Source organism: Apus apus, chromosome 7, assembly GCF_020740795.1.
Source record: "Apus apus isolate bApuApu2 chromosome 7, bApuApu2.pri.cur, whole genome shotgun sequence".
Taxonomy (NCBI): Eukaryota; Metazoa; Chordata; class Aves; order Apodiformes; family Apodidae; genus Apus; species Apus apus.
The window spans coordinates 9,517,152-9,539,000 of NC_067288.1; the positions used below are offsets into that span (position 1 = coordinate 9,517,152).

A 21,849-nucleotide genomic window follows, 5' to 3' on the forward strand; every position below is an offset into this window, starting at 1 on the left:
ACATAAAGCTGATCCTTGTCTTAATTAAATGCAGTATAATAGGTGTTGGGGACTTTTTTTCTCAGTGAAGAGAGCAGTTTAGCAATCACCAGATATAACTCATTCTGAAGTTCAGAGTTTAAAGCTAATCAATATGTATTTATAACAAGGGAGGGACTGGATATAATTTATTATTAGCTGACAGCTGACTAACAGATAAAAACAAGATTTATTTAAGTACATTTTTCCACATGCTAATTTTTTACAAAATATTTGCCCCTTTTGATTCTTGTTTATTTTTTTGCTGTACTAACAGTATTTCATATAAGCTTTTTGAAATTCATGTCTCCTCTGCAGCTAGGCTGGGAATGAAACCAGAGAGTGTAGAATAAGACATCTTAGCTAGGATGATACTTTCACTGTGACAAACTTACTAGTAGTAACATTTCCTAGTTTTATGCTTAGGAATCCTTACAGGCAGGTGATATTTTTAAATGCTCCTTTAAAGAATACTATCTACATAAGTGATGATGAACAAGTATTGACTGGCAGACAACATCAGGATGACAGGCACAATTTCAGAACACCTACAGCCCAGTTTCAAATGTCACAGCAAAAAGTTTTGAGAGGGAATATGAAGAAGGTGGATAAAGAGATCTGGCACATTAAGCATGAGAGGCAGAGAAGAGAAAGCAGAAAAAGCCTGGAAAGGCAGCAAGTGGGAAATGGAGATGGCATTGCTGGCCAGTCAGAGGCAGGAGATGACATAATGCTGTGTGACTGATGAGAGGTAAGGAAGGAATAGCTACAAGACCTTGAAAGTGAATACAATTTATGTCTGATGTAGCAAGAAAAAGGAAAAATACAAAAAGAAAGGGAAGCAATGAGCTCTGAAAGGTGCCTTAGCAACACCATTTGCCAAGGCCAAATGAAGAAATGCTGTGCTAATTGAGATGCAATATGAAGAGGCAACATGGTATTTGCTAGAAGTTATATCTAGTAAGCAACGGCTCCTCTGCACATCCCATAGAAGTCAGTGAGAGCACATTTGCAGGATTAGCTATGCAATATTAGTTTGGGATTCATTATGCTAGAAATAGACCAATTTAAAGGTGATGATTACTGTCTTTTGGAAGACCTCACCTCTGAGTATAGTGGAGACTCTGTTTTTTGAAATTTGAAATCAAGATGACTGCTTCTCTAAAATATTAATATACAGCTCAATTAAAAGTTATAGACTTGATGTCCAACAGCTGGATGGAGATCTATGGCTTGCATTGAGCAGAGTGCTGAAGGAGGTAACAATGATGATCCTATGAGTCCTTTCTTATCCCTGAACCAATGAAAGTAAATTTCATAGGCAAGAAGTTTAAATTTGTCATGTCTCCTAATTTCATAATTTTTACAAACTTTTCTCCATTTTCCAAGTTCAAGCTTGATAACTTTTAAGGTGAGCAGTTGACAGCAACCTTATGTAGTCCCGCACTGCTGCACAACCCACATTGCCTTGGAAAATAGGGACAAATCTCACGTTGGAGATGATGAGGACCAGGAGAACAGTTAAATACACATTCTGCTCCTGGAATGTTAAACTCTTCTCTGGGTCTCAAGCCAGACTACTCCATTCTGCCAACAGAAGAGCTATTCCACTTTTCTACTGTAATCCTCTGGGAAAGTAAAGCAAATGAATATGGACAAAACCTCATTTCAGAATCATCTCGCAAGGGATGTTCTCCTTTGATGGAGCCAGCATTGCCCAATAGAGAAATCACCCCTTGTCTCTAATTCTGCTTCTGACTCCATTACTGACTCTGGAGCTTTGAAGTCTCTCAAACAGTATCTCAACTACCCTATCTGGGAAATGAAAACAATAGCTACCTGTCTTTATGGATAGTGTTGAAATCCAGAGTGTTAAAGATACTATGTAAGGTACAACTAGATTGAAACAACATTGTTTGAAATATCTACAGATACCACAACAAAAACCATTGTAAAAAGGGATCTGATTTAAAAGATCTTGAATAGATTTTGAGAGAAATTGATCCTTTCCTTTATAAATTACTCTACATGAAAGTATCTCCTTGCGGTATTTTCATATTAGGGTCTAAAACTTTGCAGAAGAATTGAAAATTCATCTTTGAGAGACTATTTTAGAAGTGAATATTAGCATTTTAACATGTGCAGGACAAAGTGGATTTTCTTTCGCCCTGTTCTTTTTATTTCTCTGCTTTCTTCTGATTTTTTTATAGAGAAACAAAAGCAAAGATGTATTCTCTTCACGTTAGCTGTCAAAACCTATTGCAAAGCCAAACAATTAAAAGACAGTCCTTAAATTTCTTACAGATACTAAATGATGCTGTATGGAGTAATGACTTTGATAAACAATCATTTGCTCCTGAGAATACTTTTTCAATGAGTTGGGAGGTTTTAGTACAGCCTCCCATGCAAGCTCCACCCATCGTGTCTGAAGTATCAAAGTAGGACAGTGTCTATGTATCTTAATGAAATCTCCAATCAATTACTTCTGTAAAAAAAAAAACCAAAACAAAACATAAAAGGAATAAAATACAAATGCTGGTGTTATAATCTATAGTTAAGAATTAAACCAGTATTTTTAATAAATAAATCAATCTTTAATAATTCATTTCAGCCTTGGGTGTGGGAGTTTTGAATGATAAACTTCTTGCAGGAATTCCAGGGTTATTCTTCTGTTTCATGGGTAATTGAGTTTCTTGAATAAACTGCACTAAATTATAGAGGAAATCACAGTTGATTTGTCCTGATTTGATTTCATAAAGTGTAATGAATGTCGCCAATTTCTCTCTCATGTAACTGTTGAATACTATGGCATTATTTGAGGTGTGCATTTGATCCAATCTTATCATTACTGTTTTATGTTGTCTGCTTGTCTGCCAGCTGAAAGCTACAGGAAAAAAAAAAAAAAAAAAAAAAGATTAACTGTTTCCAGCAAGTACTTTTTCTTTTCATGTTGTTTTTTTCTAAAATGCATATTTTACAAGATTTTTAAATAATAGGATTAGATGCTTGAGAGAAAATTAGGTCATATATTTGTTAGATACAAATCTCACAAGTAATTAGAAACATGGGTATCAAGCAATATCTGTATTCTGTGCTGCTGCCTTTGTGTGCAGACAGTGGGGATTTCAGAATAACCCAATCAGTGTGCTCTGCACTTTTTCCCTCTCTAATGTGTTTACTGAATACTAGTAAGTATGGCTTTTAAACAGCTCCTGCAAGGGGGAAAAACTACCTGCATATAACCCACATTTACATGTGTCTCTGCTTTTCGAATATTTTAATGATTTCTGTCCCATTTTTAAGATACATCTTAGATGCTTAAAGGTGTGAGTATGAATGTACTATATATCTAACAGAGGAGGTATAGAATTATATAGAATTATTTTAGCTGCTACTGGCAGAAGTGCTTAATATCAGTGGTTACTTTTGTTAGCCAAGTTTCACAGCATAAGACAGGAATAAATAGGCATGTATTAAGGTATGGATAAATGAATGAAAATCCTTAATCTTGGAGAAAGTAAGACCACACTAAAGTCTTGATTTGAACATATGCTTAAGTGCTTCACTGAATGAGGAACATGCTAAAGGAATATAATTTGCAGTTGTAACAGCTAACTTACTAAATAATATTTAAACCAGAATGTATGGACTAAAAGCTGATCCTAATTTATTTCAAGTTAAAAACACACATTGCAGAGCCTCTTACCTGAAAGTTTATATATGGGTGACTGTCAGCCATTTGTTGGAGATGCACTGTAGACTCCACCAAATTTCCCTCTTTCTTGTATTTCTTTGCTGCTTGTGGAAGGTTGGACACTGAAAGAAATTAAAGCAATACCTGTCTCTGGGGGAGATAAAATAGAGAGATTAAATACCGTAAAGAAACAGTGAAAATATGCAGTAGGAGAATTAAACAGGAGGCCAGGGGGAAAGAAAGGATCTGCAAGAGTGATGGAAGAAGCATGGCAGATAAGAGGATATGTGGGCAGAGCAGGAGCCAGGAGTGATCGATGAAAACATGGGACAGCAATGATGTGGATCAGAGGAACAGTGAGAGACCAGAGGGCTTGAGATAGCAAAGGAGTCGAAAAAATGGGGAAAAGGCCAGGAAGGAAAGAGAAACCATGGAACTGTGATCAAAGCCAAGCAAGAGATGGAGAGGGAGGAAACAGAAGCAAACAGGAAAGAAACAAGGAAGGAAAATTCAGAAACAAACTTTATGGCCCAGCCTTGAACACAGCTGTGATCATTAATTGGGAGGGAGAAGGGGACTGTGCAGAAACACTTTCACAAATTCTTGGTGTGGAGCATTTCCCAATGACTTCTGCTGGCAGGAAAGGGGAGGAGGGTGAAAATTGCAGCTCTCTCTGGGAAAGCTGCTACCAAGACTGGATGAACATATCAGAGCAGGGGTTCCTGCATTGCTCTGGTCCTGCACAGAGCCAGTGAAGCATAGGACAAACTGAAAGAGTGAGCCCCAGAAAAGTCCATGTGGCTTGCAAAATTTTAATCTGCACATGGCCATCCTTATAAGGATATTTTAAGAGTTCTTGTTTATAAGATCATTCAAAGATTAATAAGGAAAATCCTACATTTAATGTCCTCCCCAGTACTGAGAGGGTTTCATGTATTATACAAATACTGCAAAACACCTCTTCTTGCCAGATGAAGGGAAATTTCATATCAAGAAGGAGAAAAAATTTAACATCAGAATAGCAAATGACACTACAGCTCCATCTTTCCTCTCTCGCAACACCAAAAATTGTAATATAGATCACAGAATCATAGAACTATTCAGGTTGGAAAAGACCCTTGGGATCACCGAGTCCAACCATCACCACTCTACAGAGTTCTCCCCTAAAGCATATCCACCAACACCACATCCAAACAACCCTTAAACACATCCAGGGATGGTGACTCAATCACCTCCCTGGGCAGCCTATTCCAGTGTCTAACCACTCTTTCTGCGAGAATTTTTTTCCTAATGTCTAGTCTAAACCTACCCTGTTGCAGCTTGAAGCCATTCCCTCTTGTTCTATTAATCAATGAATGGCTCAGGACAAGATAGGTGATGCTCTCCAGCCTTTCACTAGGGGGGAACCAATAGCCTAAGCAGAATAAATGATGCAGACTGTTGTTCTTCAAGCCCAGTATGAGGCTGGCTGGATGTGGGGTAGCTTGAGAAAGTCCTTACCTCTTGTCTAAGTCCCTCTCTTCTGGGAGACATTTGCCTTTAGAGAATGGAGTCACTAGCAAGGTTGAAAAGGATGGGTACCAGCCTCACATCCCCTAAAGAAGTGTTGGACAACAATATTGCACACTGAAAATACTATTTCAGATGAGGTTACTGTGGGAGTGGTGTCAGCTGCATTGCTCACTGTGCTTCAGCTGGCTAGCTCTTACCTGTGTTTCTTTCTCCCTTTCTGTTTAGACACAGAGAAAAAAGACCCTCCCAATTAATTAAAAACATAGCTAAAACTACTAAAGATAAGCCATGGAGTAAAGAGAGAACAAAGCAATTAAGAACATTTCTGCTAAAAAATCACTAGGCATACTGCAAAAATTCAGAGATCGCTGCTGTACCCCTCAAAAGTGCAGCAGAGGGAAGCAGACACTTAAAAGAGCTTTCAATTACTTATGTGCCTTTGCCTCCCTTTCAGGATGCTGTGGAACTGGAAACAGCCATGGTAAATGTATTTTCTCAGCATTTGCCTTGCTTGAGAAAATGGCTCCAATATTTTGATCTCAAGAATAATCAGATCTTTTATGTTTCCTTTTCAACTAACTGCAGACTTTGGCAAGTTAAAAATTAATGACAACTTCTCTTCCTCTTTTTTTAAAAACAAACAAACAAACAAACAAACCACCCAAACCCTTCGTGCTCTTCTCTGAAAAAAAAAAAAAAATATGTATATAATAAAAAATCCACTACTTTTAAGTATTAGTCTAAACGACATTCAAACCACTCTTTCTCCCTCCTTCTGCAGTAACACACAAAATGAATTCCACCACAGCAAAACAACCTGGCTCGTGGAAACCATTATTTTGAAGATGAAACATTGTGTTGTGTCCTTTACCACTATTACGGGCAGTCAGTCTGTTAGAACATACTGGGCGATTATAGGCTACTCTTTTCAGGGAAAGCCGTGGGTTTCAACTTAGCGGTAACCATCTATCAATTCTTGAGATTATGCCATGATTTACTGTCACAGCATCATGTATTCTCTGATTTTCTGCCTGCTGTGAAACATTGTGCTTTCCTTTTCTATTGATGTATCAAATATAATAGTTACAAGGCGCTACAGAAAAATCAATAGCGAACTTTCATTACTGTGCACATCAAGAGTACCATGCTGTGAGAGCACCTAGCTGTTAAATAGTCACCAGCAGTAAGGTGTGCTATAAATGTCTGTTATTTTGATCTGAATGAAGAATGTCTGGATTTGGAGCATCAAATAGCTAGGATTTTTGACACCACTGGATTCTATGTCAGGTTTTTCTAGTATGTAGTTTTGGGGGTTTTTTTCCAGGTGTCAGGCTTGATTTTTCTGTGTTAGGATTTCTGTATTTTTTTTTTTAAACCTGAAGCTGACACAGGAAATTTATAGGAAATTAAATAAAGTATTGCTGGGCTCTGCTTAACTGTAAGTTCATTAGGTTTGGCTGGACAGAAGTAGTAAAGACTGTTAATCTTTGTTTAAGTAGTCTGTACTTTACTAGTCAAAGTACGCTGGCTTTTATGAAAGTGAACAGACCAATAATCTCTGTGTTAAACACACAGACAGACTAGAGGTGAAAGAGGTGCTGCCATGTTACCTCAGACTCAGAGGTCCTCCTAGGACCGTGCACTAGGAAAATCACTGAGCTGCTTCTTGGCACACAGTTGGGAAAAAAATAATATAATTTTTGGTTTGAATATATTTATCTCTGAGAACACACTAACTTCCAGTTATTTAATGTAATCAAAGAATGACAAGAACAAGAGCAAACATGTGAGTGTCTTGCCTTGAACATGTGGTTCAGGGCATTTGGCTTTTTAGGCTGCTTCCCCAGCAGCTGGGTAGGGTGCCTGTAGGGTGGCTGGGCAGTTCTGCTGCAGGAGTTAGTGGTTACTTTGGCATTTTGAGACTATGGTGATTTACACCCATAAAGGCACTGTTTATTGCTGAATACTTCAGATTCGAAAGCCAGTGCATTTCCATGAAACTGAAGCATGAAGATGGACGTGTACTTACATTACTTGTATCCTGCCAAATGCATATTCCGTTGTCTGCTGCGGCCACAAGGCTACAGAAAAGCACTATTTCTTGACCTGGACATAACTTTCAGGAAAAGTAACCTTTAAAGAAACCCGAACTGCCTTTACAATTGCAATTTTTCAAACTACTAACTCATATAACTTTTCCCATAAAGTGAAAAACCAGACAGAACTTTCACTCCAAATGGCAATTCACGGTTCTGGCCGTAAAAAAAAATACCTACAGGTGGGGAAACACCCCTGCTTCAAAGAGTACAGTGAGATCTAGCTAGAACAGACCTTTATCCAATGAGTGTTGTTTTAGGTGGCGGTGGATCTAGAATAAAAGATTCCTTCCTCCAGATCCTAAGCAATAAAGGCAAAATCCACAGCCTAATGCAGTGAAGCGTGGAGGGACTCAGCAAGTGTCACGGGGACTCTGAGGGCATGTATGTCACTGGTGAGGTGAGCTTGGCCAGGGTAGGAACAGTGCAATCCTTAGCTGGCAGGAGGCTGAGCTCCCTCATGTTCCCCAGCCTCTGTGCAGACTGTCACAGCAGACACTATGCAGCGCCAGAGGTGTGCTTGCTTCCTTCATTTGGTGTGTAGCATCAGGGGACCAAAAAGTACCTCTGTCCTTGTGCGGGGAACATGAGGGTTTTGGCACTGCAGTAGGGGCAGCTCTGGCCAGAGACTAAAAGGGATCTGGAGCCCCTAACTCATGCTCCTTGTGTTTTCTACTATAGTTCTGCTGTCGTGCTTTCAGCACTGAGCAATTAAATGAACACTTTGTATGCTTTCAACACAATTATATAAGAAGTTATTTTACTGATTTCCACATCCCGTCTACACAGGCAGAGGTGATTATCTTTTTCATGTTATTTCTAAACTAGAAACAGCTTCCACTGATACCACTAAGTTCAGTGGAAAAATCCAACCTGTTACTGCAAATATTGGCACATAAATCTAGTAAAATCATGTATTTAAAAGTCTCAGAAAAGAGGAAAAAATGAGTTTTGAAATCAATATATCTGGAAGATTATTGGTTGATTGTCTCACACTAAGTCTTTTCTCAAAATAGTGCAAAAGACTTAAAACTCTTAATTATTTGTCAATTACATTGGCAGAAAATCATAGTAGAGTATTATACCTCTTAGATCAGCATATCACTAAAACATTTGCTTAAATATTTTTAAACTATTATTTAAAATATTTTAAACTATTTTTTAAAAAAGTACTTGTAATGATTTTTGCTCCTTTGGGACTTTGGATCTAAACAAAAGGATAAAGCCAAACAAAATTCACCAAGTCATAAAAAAACAGTATGAAGTTTTACCCTTATCTGGAAACGACAATAATGATATAACTTGGCCAGTCTAATATTCTTAAGCAAGTTCAAAAAAGTTTGAAATATAATAATTAAATGCAAATACAGTCCTGATCCCAAAGACCAGAAGAATGCCTTTAAGCTAGTATTTATAACAAGAGCTATTCGACTGAGCTCTCTTGTAAATTTTATCATACCTGAGGCAGTTTTCCTCAGTCGATTAGCTGGAAAGCTGAATATATCCTGAGGCAAACCAGACATCTAGTACAGACTAAATTCAACTACTGGAGCTTAAATTTGGCTTAATATATCCCCACTTGGATCTGCCTGTTTAATTCTCTTTCATATGATAACGTTGGTTTATTCATAGCCTGGACTTGCCACCTGAACAAACTGTACCTCATATCTTATTCTAATGGAATAAGAAAACTTTGCAAAAACCACAAAAGTTCCTGACTGAAAATCAAATGCAAATTTGGGATTAAAAACTGTTTTGTAATGTGACTACAAGATTAGTACAGAGAGATTTTTCCCCTAAGGAGTACTGCTTTTTATGATCATGCATTTTTTATACTCTGCAGAGACAGATGGGCTTTATGAAAGGATACAGCCTGCTACTCAAACGGGTTTCAGTGGAAGCTGCATTTCTAACCTCAGTAGAAATTTATATTTTATATTTTTCCAGAAAATATTTTTATTTCTTCTTTTAGGACTATATCACCTATACACTATAGGCGTAGTTGCATTGGTGGCAGCAGAAATACCTCTGAGATTAATCTGGTCCATTATTTCTCTTTTAAACAGTACTTGAGTAAAGGGATAGAAAGGGGAAGGACAGATAATGTGCAAGCTTCTTATGAGTGCAATAAATCAAATAATTCAGAAAGTTGCAAATATCTAAGCAAAAGCAGAGCAAATATTTTCAAGATGAAAGCAAATCTATCTAAAATGTTCATTCCTTTTTTTCCTAAAAATCAGCTTCTTCTCAGCTAAATAATAGATTGCTTCTTGCTCCTCTCTACATCATACAGTACTGCCTATTATTGCAAGTTGCATATAACACCCTTTCTGCCTCAGTTGATAACTTCAAGGATTTTGTATGATGTTCCTATCACCATTCACAGAAACTTCATAAATATTTATGATATCTTAAACTATTCACGTCCTACAAACTAGGCATTGACAGCCAGTTCCCTTAAAATATCACCAATCCTGTATTGTTCATGTGCTATAGAAGATTAAAATAATGTTTCAGAAATTAACTGGGAAAACCATTTGGTTCAATATATTTACTATTCTAGAAGTTCAACTCTTATCAGAAACCTGGTTTCTGCTTTTATCATTGTGATACTTTTTTGGGTTTTGTTTGGTTTTTTTTTGTAACTAAGTGTGATATAAGCTAGTGCTATGGCTGTAGATGTGACTGCATTTAAGCATATATATATTTTTAAGCCTGCTGATACCATAATTAACATACTACTTTTCTTATCTATGCTTATTCCAACTGAATAATAAACAGACAAATATTTCTAGTCCAAACATAAAATATGAACCTGGGATCAGGTGAGGAGTTAGAAAAAATTAGTTTTGACTCACTTTCTTTCTCAGTTTACCTGTGACACCTTCACTAAATCACTTCTGCCCCAGTTCATCATCATGTGCCAGCACACAAATATGACCATGGCTACACATGATAGTGATTACACAGTTTTTCCCTGGAAAAGAGAGACTTAGATTGAGACGTTTCTTCTAGGATTTATCTGTCAGTTACCTTAAGTGGTCACTAGTTCAAGTGTACAAACAAACCTGGAAGCAGGAACCAGAAAACCATGTCAGACCACGCAGATTCCCTCACCACCAGCCTACAAAAGCAGGCTATAAATTTGGCCTTAAATCACATAGGGTTAATTTTTTCAGTCAACAGCTTCAACTCAAAGACTGGAGTACACCTTCACCCTCACAGCTTCAAGCTAGCTGTAGCTAAGATCACTCTCTGGCATGGTGGGAGACTCCAGTAGTTTGGAGATTTTCCTTGAAGACACAACAGAGCAAGTGCTGCTCAAATTCCTGTTCCTCTGTCAGGTCTTCAAAGAAAGCAGCAGTGACTCTTATGTGGAACCTAATCCTACCAGTGAATGCTGAGCATGGATTAAAATACCTACAGAATCAGCCTTCAGGCAATAGACAGGCTGCCCTCAGTCCCAGATGAGCAAGAGACAAGCAACAGGTTGCGTTGCTCACTCAAACAGGGGCAAGTCTGGTACATCAGCAGGGCCATAACTCCAGGCAAGGAGGAAGCTTTAGAAAGTGATGTTGTACTGGAGTTTAGGCATGGCTAAGATGAAGCACCAGTGATGGAACCACTGCTTGGGACATGGTGACTGTAGTCTGTCCCAGCATCTCCTGGGCTAGGCCATAGTTAAATCAATCAGCTATTCCAACTGGGTCTCCACACCCCTGGCTGTGTGGCTGTGCCTGACCATGTTTTTCCCTAATGAGACTCAGTGGACTGGACTTTATTTACGGGTGTAGCTGTCTGTGGACTTTGGGCCAGGACTTGTCAGCAGCTCTTCCTCCAAAGAGGCCTGGGAGGATCTTGTTTTATGGTGTTTCAGTGACCACCATGCCACGTATGTCTCATTTGCAAGTAATAAGGATGTTTGTTGCTGGGGTGCCAGGACGAGAAGCGGGTGGAAATTTTGTTTATTTAACTTTGAGTTACAAGTCAATAAATTCAGCCTGAGCTGTTGAAAGTTAAGCTGGTTTATTTTCCTGAGTGATGACTCAGTAATGACACGAGTCATAAAGATTTGAGAGATCAAATTAGGCTTTGTCCTTTGTCTTTGCTGGGACTGCAAGAAAAGGAACAACCTAAATATGGTAAAATAATTTCACAATTACACAAGGAGAAGAATCCAGCTTATTTCCTCATATCTTCCTATCCAGTGCAGAGCTAACAGTAGCAAAAGCAATTATAATATTCTTCACAAAAGGCAATAAGCATTGTTCTAATAGACACTGGGAGATTCTTTTCTCTGCAAGCATCTGTCATTTTACAGTGTTTCTGGAATAGAAAAATATGCTTTAATATTTTAAGTAAAACTAAAAATAAGCCTACCACTAAAAAACCCACCAAAATATGTTTTAGTTTACTCTGAGTTCTGAAAAAAAACCAACAACAAAGGTCCATCAAGATTAAACAGTGAGGGGATGACTTAGGAATCAGATGAAGAATGGAAGCTTTTTCTCTTGTAACCACCTTATTCTCTCTTGTAACCATCTTATTCTCTCTTAAAAAATATATATAATTTTGCCCAGTACTTAGGCATGAATGAAATACATTGCCATAGAATAATTTAATCAAGATATTCAAAACAATGTTCCCATTATCTGGTGTTTTGTTCAACTGAAAATGAAAATTAGTTTATGACCCTAATAAACAGTCAGAGATCAATCATTGCACTGTTACAGATAGCTCAACCATTGCCAAAAAAGAATCCTTCTAAAGACCAGAAAAGTTTTCTACACATTCAGTTTTGACTTGGAAGTCATAAGGAAATACAAGTGGTTTCTGTTGTTATAATGTAAAGGTTTTTCAAGGTTTCTGAAGTGCTAAATATAGTGCCTTACCACTGATTAACAAACACATCTATCAAAAACTGTTTCCCATGACTTCTAAGTAAATAATATTCAGCATAAACCTGTAATAAAACTGAGGGGAATTTTGCAGTAAGGGGCTTATCTTTACCATAAATCTTCCTTCATTATAGCATTTTGTCTGTCAAGAAGGCTTAGCTATAGAGTGGCATACATCTGCCTTTCTGACAGATGTGCTATGTGGAACTGCTGTTGTTGCCATTAGTTTCAATGAAAGAGAATTGTGGGTAGTTTTCAGAGATTGGCACTTTATCAACCATTACTACTCTTGCCGTCAAAAAATTTTTTATCACATGTCAAATTCTACTTGTGTTTTAAGTCCCGTAGCCCTGAGGATTTGCAAGGCTAGCAGAAAGTGAACAAAGAAACTAGGAAAAAGCTGTATTTAAATAGCGGAAGGTTTGGTAATGTCACCTCCATCCTGGGTAACTCCCCTTCTTTGAACTGTTCTGGGGGGGAAAACTTAATCATCAGAATTAATATATTCCATCCCCAAAATTAAATGGGAATTGGCTTCACACCAAAGCCCCTGTCAGGAACCGCAGCTTGTAAAACATGCTAGTAAAACAGCATGTTTCTAAGCAGAGGCAATGCTACTTGTTAGGCCATGCAGCCTGGCTGGAAAGAATGGACAAACCACTTGGAGGATGAGCCTGAAGGCCATTCTGGACAAAGATACCACCACTAGAGTTTGAAAGACATAGTATTTTGCCTACACATTTAACAGTCATTCCAAAGAGCAACTAAGCATTGGAACTGGATGGATTTTAATAAAGTCCTTAAACAATGGAGCTCATCAGCTCATTCAGGGTGAGGAAGCTCAGCCCCAGGCTGGTATTGCATCCTATTGCCTGGACTACCTGTAAGACTGTTTCCAGCCTTATGAAAGAGAGAAATTTCTCCCCGTGGAGAAGTCTAAAAATAATTTTATTTTCTCCTTGCAATACCAGGACTTGCAATGGTGCAAACTGCACACACCTCTTCACCAGTTCATGGAGGAAGAGTGTCTGATAAAAAAAAAAAAAAAAAGGAAAATTTAACTTGCTTTCTTTGAGAAGTATTTATGCTGCTCCTAAGGAGTTACTATTTTTCAAATTTAAATCTCTAATTCTGTTTCATTTTTCATTTCAAAATTCCCAGACGAAGGGAAACTCTCTGAGGATTAGCAGTCCACCAAATCTTCAGTATTTCATGTTTGGAATATGAGAGGGAGAAAATCTCTCTCTGAAAACTAAATATTTTCCCCCTCTAAAGACCAGACCCATTTTTGGGGAAAATATGCAAAAGTGTTCTCCTCAGGCTGAACCTTGTATGCAGTTTCAGCTTAATGCACAGCTTTTATGTATGATGTAGAAAAGAATCAAAATGGGGGGATTTCTGGAAATACTGGCAGATCTTTACAGTGACTGCAGAGCAGATCCTGACACACTATAACACTGTTTTTGTCTTAATCATCAAAAGTAAGCTATAGAGAACAAAAATTCTTTGTTTGACAGAAAAGCAATTGCTATTTCTTGTAAAACATATGATATATTCCAGAAGACCTAAGGGTTTACTTTCCAATAAGGGTAGAAAAAGATGCGTGCCCCACTGTGAGCTCACAGTAAGGCTGTTTCATGTAAAAAGTTGGTAATTAGTCCCTGAGTGAATAAAGTAGAAGAGATAAGAGACTGATACTTACTGTAGCAACACAAAACACTTTCTCTAGCTGCTAGGATTTAAGGGGTGTGTGGGTGGGAGGGGGGGACCTATTCCTACTCATTTAATTTACAAGAGACTGAACCTTGGTAAATGATTTCATGCATTAAGCTTAAACATGTGTACTTTAAATTGTTACTAACCGATGTAAAGATTGGTAAGAGACATTCCAATTCTAAAAAGCAAAGAGGAATGAAGAATTATAAGAAGACATAAAAGACTGTTGTGCTATACACATCAGTAGCAGATTTCATGCTCACTGTACACCACTGCTTTCAGCAGACTTACACCGGCACTGCTTGATGTTTCACCAGGTTAACTCATTAGCATTCAAAGGATCTTTATCAAAAAGGAAATACTTGGAAAACTAAATCATGTACCTGTAGCCAGAGTTACGTAATAAATACCGAGAACAAAAAAAACTCAAGCCACAGGAAAATCATCTACTTACAAGTAATTATTTAAAAATATTTCTGTCACTATCAGGTAAATATTAACAGAAGTGAAAACTGTGCAGCATCTCTTGCTTTACCTGCAGAACTTGGAGCTACTGGAAATAATATTCACATGCTTTCCTCTGCTACTATTCATCTTTGTTAGAGCTAGAGTTTCTGATTCTCTCTCAAAAATAATTATAAAAGTAACTATGTTGTCTTTTTTTTTTATCAATATGCAATATAAACCAGAGCTTGGGACATGACAGTGGAGCTTTACACAGTGCTCTCACAGCACAAATCCCTCAGCTTCTCTCTCTATATTTCTTCAATTTGTTTAATTTGCTTTACTCCAGCATTTATTGTTAATGTACATTAGATGCGAACACTTACAAAAACCATTGCCAAAAATCGTGGTTATTTCATGAAGACTCACTCCAAATACATAACTGGTTATCAGGTTCCCTCTCCATCCCCACAATTATGATTGCACCACCAGAGAGGTCTAGACACAGATGGATTCTGTAATGATGTCCTAAACTGGATCATTTGGACGATGAGTATTGGATGCAGTATAGAAACAGTCAAGAAAATTCTACATATTTTCACTGGTTAACTAATAACATTATGTTTACAAGCACTGAGCCTCATTGCAAATATCAAGAATTTGTGTAGAGAAAATGCATTAGAAGTATTTCCGCAGGCTGGATGTGGTATAGAAGCCCCAGAACCACTTCTTGTTTACTGTTAGTGTCAACTTGACTTGTTTTTACTAACTTCAGTGCTTATGATGCTGCACACAGATATTTAAAGAAGTGTCCACTGAGATGAGGAAAACAAAACAACACAGACCTTCTTCCCATGTAGTTCTGCACTTCCATGCAATTCCAGCCAGGCCATATAGGTGATGAGTGTACAGGAACACCCACATGATCACAAGTACATCTACTGCCAGAAGCCACCAATCCTGTATAGAAGAATAATATAGATAAAATATTATGCCTCCTTTTGGCTCGAACTATCATCTCAATACAGCTGAGTTATATAAATAATATAAATTTGTATTATACATTTATAAGTTATATTATAGAAAGATTACATATAAAACATATATATTAAATTATCTATCAAACATTGAATTTACCTCTTTTACAGGAAAATACAAAATATTTGCAATTCTCACATTTTGTTTCTTGATATTTGTAAAAGTTTCTGTTATGTTGCAAATAAAAATGTATTCCATGCAGCAACATTTAGACAGAGTGCAAAAATGAGACTGAACCTGGTTTTCCAAGAAATCAGCAAAATTTAGTCTCACAGTATGAATCAAAATGGACAGACAGAACAAGAAAGATGCACTTTGAATTTAAAGTCTCTAAAACTCCCTGATGTAATTTTTAACAGTTGAAAAAAAAAGTTTGGAATACTGATTCTGAAATCTTAATACATTTTATCTTGCTGTTTAACACAGCAGGGTCCCTGTTTCTGTAGGAATTTCTTACATTCTAACCAGTCATGATTGTATTTTGCATCTGAAAGTAAGTTATTTAAAATAACTGTAACTGTTCCTGTCCTAACTAATATGCTTAGAACATGCAATTTTTAAACCAGGTTACACTCGCTACAAAATACCTTGGGAGTTTTATGTAGGCACATAAAAAATAAACAGCTGTATTTTGTGTGAGAAAATGTCTAGTGTAATACATAAAAACATGATTATCCAAAGATCTCCAGAGACACTGGCAAAAAGTCTTTGGATAAATGAGTTTGAATAGCTAAGGGACCAGGCATAGCAGCTTTGAAGTTTCCAGTTCTCCTCACTCTGGGTAGTGCCAAGTTCAGACTTTCTCAGCTGGACAGCCATCATAATGTGAGCATTGCTAGTGAGTTCCTTAAGGCAGCTAGCAAAACTCGGATGGAGGTCATGTCCCCAGTTCCCAAGCAAGCAGCATAAATCTGGGATCCACTTGCTTCATTTCCACAGTGAAACCGGGACAGGAAAGAGGCAGGCAGTAATGACCACTGCAGGAAACACTCAGACCAGCTCATGCAAGAGTGAACCTGAAGTGCAGCCAGCACTCTGCAGAGAGGCCCCTGCTCAGACTCTGGGGCCTCTGCATGCTACCCTGGGCTGCCACTGGGATCCCTTGGCATCCTTCCTATACCCCTGTCCTGAAGAAAATGTTGGCGTCCTCCAACCATTTCCCTTGTGTTCCAACACACAGTTACGTGCAGAAACCTCTATTTAAAGCACTTGTAGGAAAAGGTGCAGTGAGGCTCAATTTACAAAGCCTCCCAGGCTGCTGATGGATTGGGGGACCAACGTGTGTTCCTGTTTTGCAAAGGAAAACACGCATTTCCCCTCCAATCAAAGGCTGGCATTTACAATGCCAAATTCCCCACCTCTGTGCTCCAGGAACACCCACAGAAGAACAAATTTGTCTTTTTTCAAAGTGAGTTAGCAGCACCACTATGTTCAGTATTGCCATGCTTTAGCATTACAAGAAACTGTGTCACAAAACTCTGCTACTGATGGTGTAAATAATCAAATATCAACCAAAACAAGTTCTCCCAGCAAGAGCACTTTGATCACTTTTTCTGCAGTATAGCACTGCTGTATTTTGTAAGCTTGGGAATAACTTCTGCATTCTCTAGACATGTCGAAAGACAATGCCATCAGAGTAATTTTTACACAGAGAAGTAAATAATGATAAGATAATATACTGGCATTTATCTCTGACCAGCATTTCCGGAGGTTGAACTTGCTGCATAGGAACAGAAGATAATCAAACAGAAGCAGAGTGAACAAACTGTACCTGCCTTACTGATGCAAATGCCCCTGCTGTCCAATACAATTTAAAAAAAAATAATAATAATTTAAAAAAAAATCAGCATGTTGGTTTTCAGAAACCATATTCAGGTTAAAGGGCACCTCTCTTATCTGGTATTCCACCCAAAGGACAATGATTTCATTTTATAAAGATCATTAGTCAGTGAAATATAAATTTTAGAGAGTTTCTAGTAGGGAAGATTATTTTGGCAGTCACTGGAGTGTACCAGATGGTTCATTAACATAGGCTAGACAAGTCAAAGGCTTTCAGAATCATTTAGAAAATGTCAAACAGAAACAAGAACCCTGTCACTTTTTATTAGAATTAACTACATCATACCCTGGACACAGATTTCACCTTGGGTCAGAAAAATTAATACAGAATTATATGAATTGTGTAACATTCTAGGTTAAAGATAGGGCTTCCTCTTGGGACTCATTTGCTAGCAATATATTATGGTCTTCTACTTTAGGAATCCTCAACCTTTCTTTTTGTAAGCTATGAAAAGAGCTGACCTTGCTCAGACTCCATTGGTGTCTAATTGATTTGAGCTATATGCAGAATTTCAACAAGACACGCTGCTAAAGCTCTTTTGTGATCATTTTCCCAGGAAAGTTGGCAAAAGGGTTCACTGAATATTCAGCAGCTTGTAAAGTATGCTTTTGTCAGGAGGAAAAAAAATACAGCCATTTAGCGAAACACTGCTTTCATAAACAGGAATTAAAATGCAACTGAATTGTTGTTACATTTTTTTTTTTTATTGTCATCATTCAGATGTCAAAAATCTTGAGAATTTCCAGCTTGTGGAAGGTGTTCAGGAACAAGTGAATGCTGCTCTGCTGGACTACACAATGTGTAATTACCCACAGCAAACGGACAAATTTGGGCAACTTCTCCTGCGACTACCAGAAATCCGGGCCATCAGTATGCAGGCTGAAGAATACCTCTACTACAAACACCTGAACGGGGATGTGCCGTGTAATAACCTTCTCATTGAAATGCTGCATGCAAAGAGAGCATAAATTATACCCATTAGAGCTTCTGCTTTCAAGGAAAAAAAATATATTCTGAACTGCTCCAAGCAACACTAATTAAAACATGGTTTTAAGACTCTGCAAAATGGTATAATAATCAAATACTAATAGTAAATAAGTGATGTATCAGGGTATTTGTATTGCAAACTGTGAATCATATGCTACACATCCCCAAAGGAATCTATATAGGACTTTATACTGGAGTGAAGTGAACTTACCAAGTGGATACTACCACCAATGTCAACATGAAAAAGGACAGAATGATTCTTGTATATTTAACTCTGCTGATTGCCAATATGAAGAAACTTAGGAGGAAAAAGAACTGATCTGTATTACCAAGCTAAGATAGTGGGGAATTTTGAGTGCACTAAATTCCTTCGCTGTACAGCAGGACTTCTAAAGCAGTTCTAATAGGTGCAAAACTGCATCTATAGCATCTGTCATCCTTCCAAGGACCCAATGCTTAGTTCTTCTGTGATAAATGATGTGGCATCCATTTAACAACCTGTAAGAGAGAGCTGGCCTAGGCCAGGTGCTATGTAGTGTCGCCGCCAAATCCTAGGAGGCTGGTTTTGACTGTTGGTTTCTCAGGCCTGCAAATCACTAGTATGAAGAGTCTGTTATCCAGTTAGCTTGGCATTCTTACTATGTTCTGAAGTTTGTTTTGTCACGTGTTCATGTTCTTCTATTGGGCAGTATCCCTCATCTACTACTGCTGATGGATAGCTATTAAATAGCCAAGATAAATATTCCGAAAAGAAATTAGCCAATTCAACTATATACTTAACCAGTGCAGTGGCTAAAATAGGGCTCTGCTATGCATTCATGACCATTTCCAAATAAAGAAAATGGAGATATTTTAGCCATCATGAACAACAGCTGCTTTGACAGACACAAAGAATGTTTTCTAGACCATGAAATACTGATGTTTAAAAGCTAAAACTAAAATTTAAAAAATGCATTTAGTGATGCAAGAATAGACAAATAAACTGTATGACCTGATGATGCCTTGGAGCTTATTAAGAAATGATCTTTAAAATTGCCAGGAATTAGGAAACTAAATTTAAGCTCAAACATCCAGTATCTAATGAAACTTCTTCCTTTTAAAGTTAGATAATACACATCTTTTACGCAAAGAAAGAAGAGTGATACTGCTACGTGTATGTAGGCCAAAGTCTGCTGCAGAACAAATATTAGAGAAGAACAAACAATTCTCTCTCTGTCCAAATGAAGATATCAGTATTAACATGCAGTGCCACAGTTATAAGTCTTGCCTTATTTCATCATCCTTTCAGGTAACTGTGCAGGTGTGAATCAACATACGTTGAAAATAAAGTATTAATCTCTTAACATTAACAAAAACATAGTGTTTACATTCTTTAGGTCCTGTGGGGAAAAAACTGTGATAAGATTGCAGAGCAGTGATTTCCTTATTATTTCTTTTAAATTGGTAATTATTTTACCAGTACTTAATTACTGTATGTCGTGAGACACTAAAATCAATAGGGGTATTGCATTTTTACTTTAATTTTTGAGATTATTGGCTGCACAATCACTTGTAGAAACTGTATAAAATCCTAATCCTTTTTTGTTTGTTTGTTTTCCCACAAAGATTGCTGGCTTTTGAATAGTTTATTTATATTGTATATGATAGTATCCACTGTAGACAATTATGATGCTAATTTATTGTTCTTTGGTTTCATCTTTATCTAAGAAATAGCAAGAATGAAGAAGCCAAATATATGTGTTTACTGTAGCATGTCTTCAAGTTAGTGGAACACAGTTCAGGGACACACAAGGGTCTTTACAAATTAAAATCATTCACTTGATTAAATGTCTGTAAATCTTCATAATCCTAAATGTAGTTTATTTAAATCTATTGTAAATTATGTGAGTTATAGCTTTTTCTGTTTCATGTGAACTTGAAAAGGTGCATTTCTTTTTTTTTTTTCCAACCATTCACACATTGCATACCAAAGACACCAGGTATTTCATCTACATTCATACAAAGCACTCTATTTTAATCACCTGTATTAATCAGTTCCAATATCCTGTCCATGCATAGGGTACAAACACAGCAAAGCCCAGTGTCTGCAATTCCTAGATGCCTGTCTTGTGTCACAGAACACACGTACTGTTGGTCGGACCAAAACCAAACCAAGCACAGCTCCCTTAGCCACCCCACACAGCAGACATGCAAGTGTTATTGGAACAACAACCTTCTCCCTCAAGCAATCTAAATTAACAGAAATTAAGATGGAGGTGGCAATTGATGGTGCCTGTGAAATATGTATATACACATGTACAAGATAAGTGTGGTCATTCCTTCCTTCCTAAAAGAAAAACAAGCATACTTCAAGTGTTTGCATTCTGTATTTTCTCTTTCTTTTTTTCCTGTTGAAATACTACAGTGAATCTCACTGAATATTAAAAAAGCTTAAAAAATGTTGCTAACTGTATTCACAGCACCATAATCTATATACAGGACAGAGGAATTAAGGTGGTGAAAGTTTTTCATACAGTGTAATGGAAACAATTTCAGATAAACTAACATATAATTGCCCACATCTGTGGTTCCGAGAATCCCATCAGATTGCCCAAAGTACGCAAACAAAAAAAAAAAAAAAATCACCAAAAAAAACCCCTCATGTTAATTGTTAACTACCTTGTAACCAGACATTTAGTTCTGACTGCCTTATTGATTACAGGACATATTAGTAAAAGCAGACTAGAATTCAAAGGGTTTGGCTTTGGCTGGTTTATTATAGTTGTTCTGTGTTTGTAAACAGACAATCTGTAAAGTCTGACTATTTGTATTACAGATGTTCTGCAGCTGCCTTGGATTTAAATCCATGCAACTCTTAGAATGTGCAGTGAGTTACTTGTTGAAGTTGAAGTTCTCTTACTGTATCAGTGAAATACATATTGTCATGTCAGTTCTTGCCAGAAGTTTCTCTTCACCAATGGATTTTTTTTTCAGTATTTCAATAAATATTGATATGCCTGTGCTGATTACTTTATAATTGTCTTTATGATAACATCATTCCAATGAAATGAAGCACCAGTCAAAAATCAGTTCATTGGAAGAGAAGAATAAAATGCAAGAGTAATAAGACAGCCAAAGAGAATTTGATGGAGAGTGGAAGACAGATCTGGAGAGCAACACCTTCAAAAGCTCAGACAGCAGTAGTGAAACTGCCTAGGCTGAAGCAAAATAAATACAGCTAAACAGTTCAGAAAACATAAATCTCTAATAAAAAATTATTTTACCAGCTAATACTTACAAATACTTACAAATACATTTCATCTTAAACTGCACACTTAACTTTCACTTTATGTGTTACCCATAAAGAGTTAAGCAGCCAAAGCATCAGAAGGGGAAGGTAACAGAACAAAAGAAAATCAGGTAACAGGATCCAGCAGTGCTCAGGATAACCTCTCAGCAATGTAAATACTCGGCAGGGCTGGGGCAAACCCACAGCTTCCAACGCAACTGCCAGGGGAGGCTGCCAAGGAGGCAGATGTTACTGCTACTAGAGAAAAATATTTTCCTAAAGTTGCCCTCTGGCTCATCTGATTGCTGTTCAAGAGCAGGAGGTGAAGTGTTCCGAGA

General features: G+C 37.4%; 1 protein-coding gene across 6 annotated transcripts in view; it reads left to right on the plus strand.

Annotated features, from left to right (window-relative positions):
* The window catches only part of NR5A2 (nuclear receptor subfamily 5 group A member 2), a 91,306-nt gene extending 70,047 nt beyond the window's left edge, over positions 1 to 21,259 (plus strand). For all 6 annotated transcript variants that reach the window (XM_051624557.1, XM_051624559.1, XM_051624562.1 and 3 more), the window contains one exon: positions 17,977 to 21,259. In XM_051624557.1, the coding sequence (XP_051480517.1) occupies positions 17,977 to 18,224 (248 nt within the window). In that variant the 3' untranslated portion in view covers positions 18,225 to 21,259. The remainder of the gene's footprint in view (positions 1 to 17,976) is intronic.
* Positions 21,260 to 21,849: the final 590 nt, after the last annotated feature.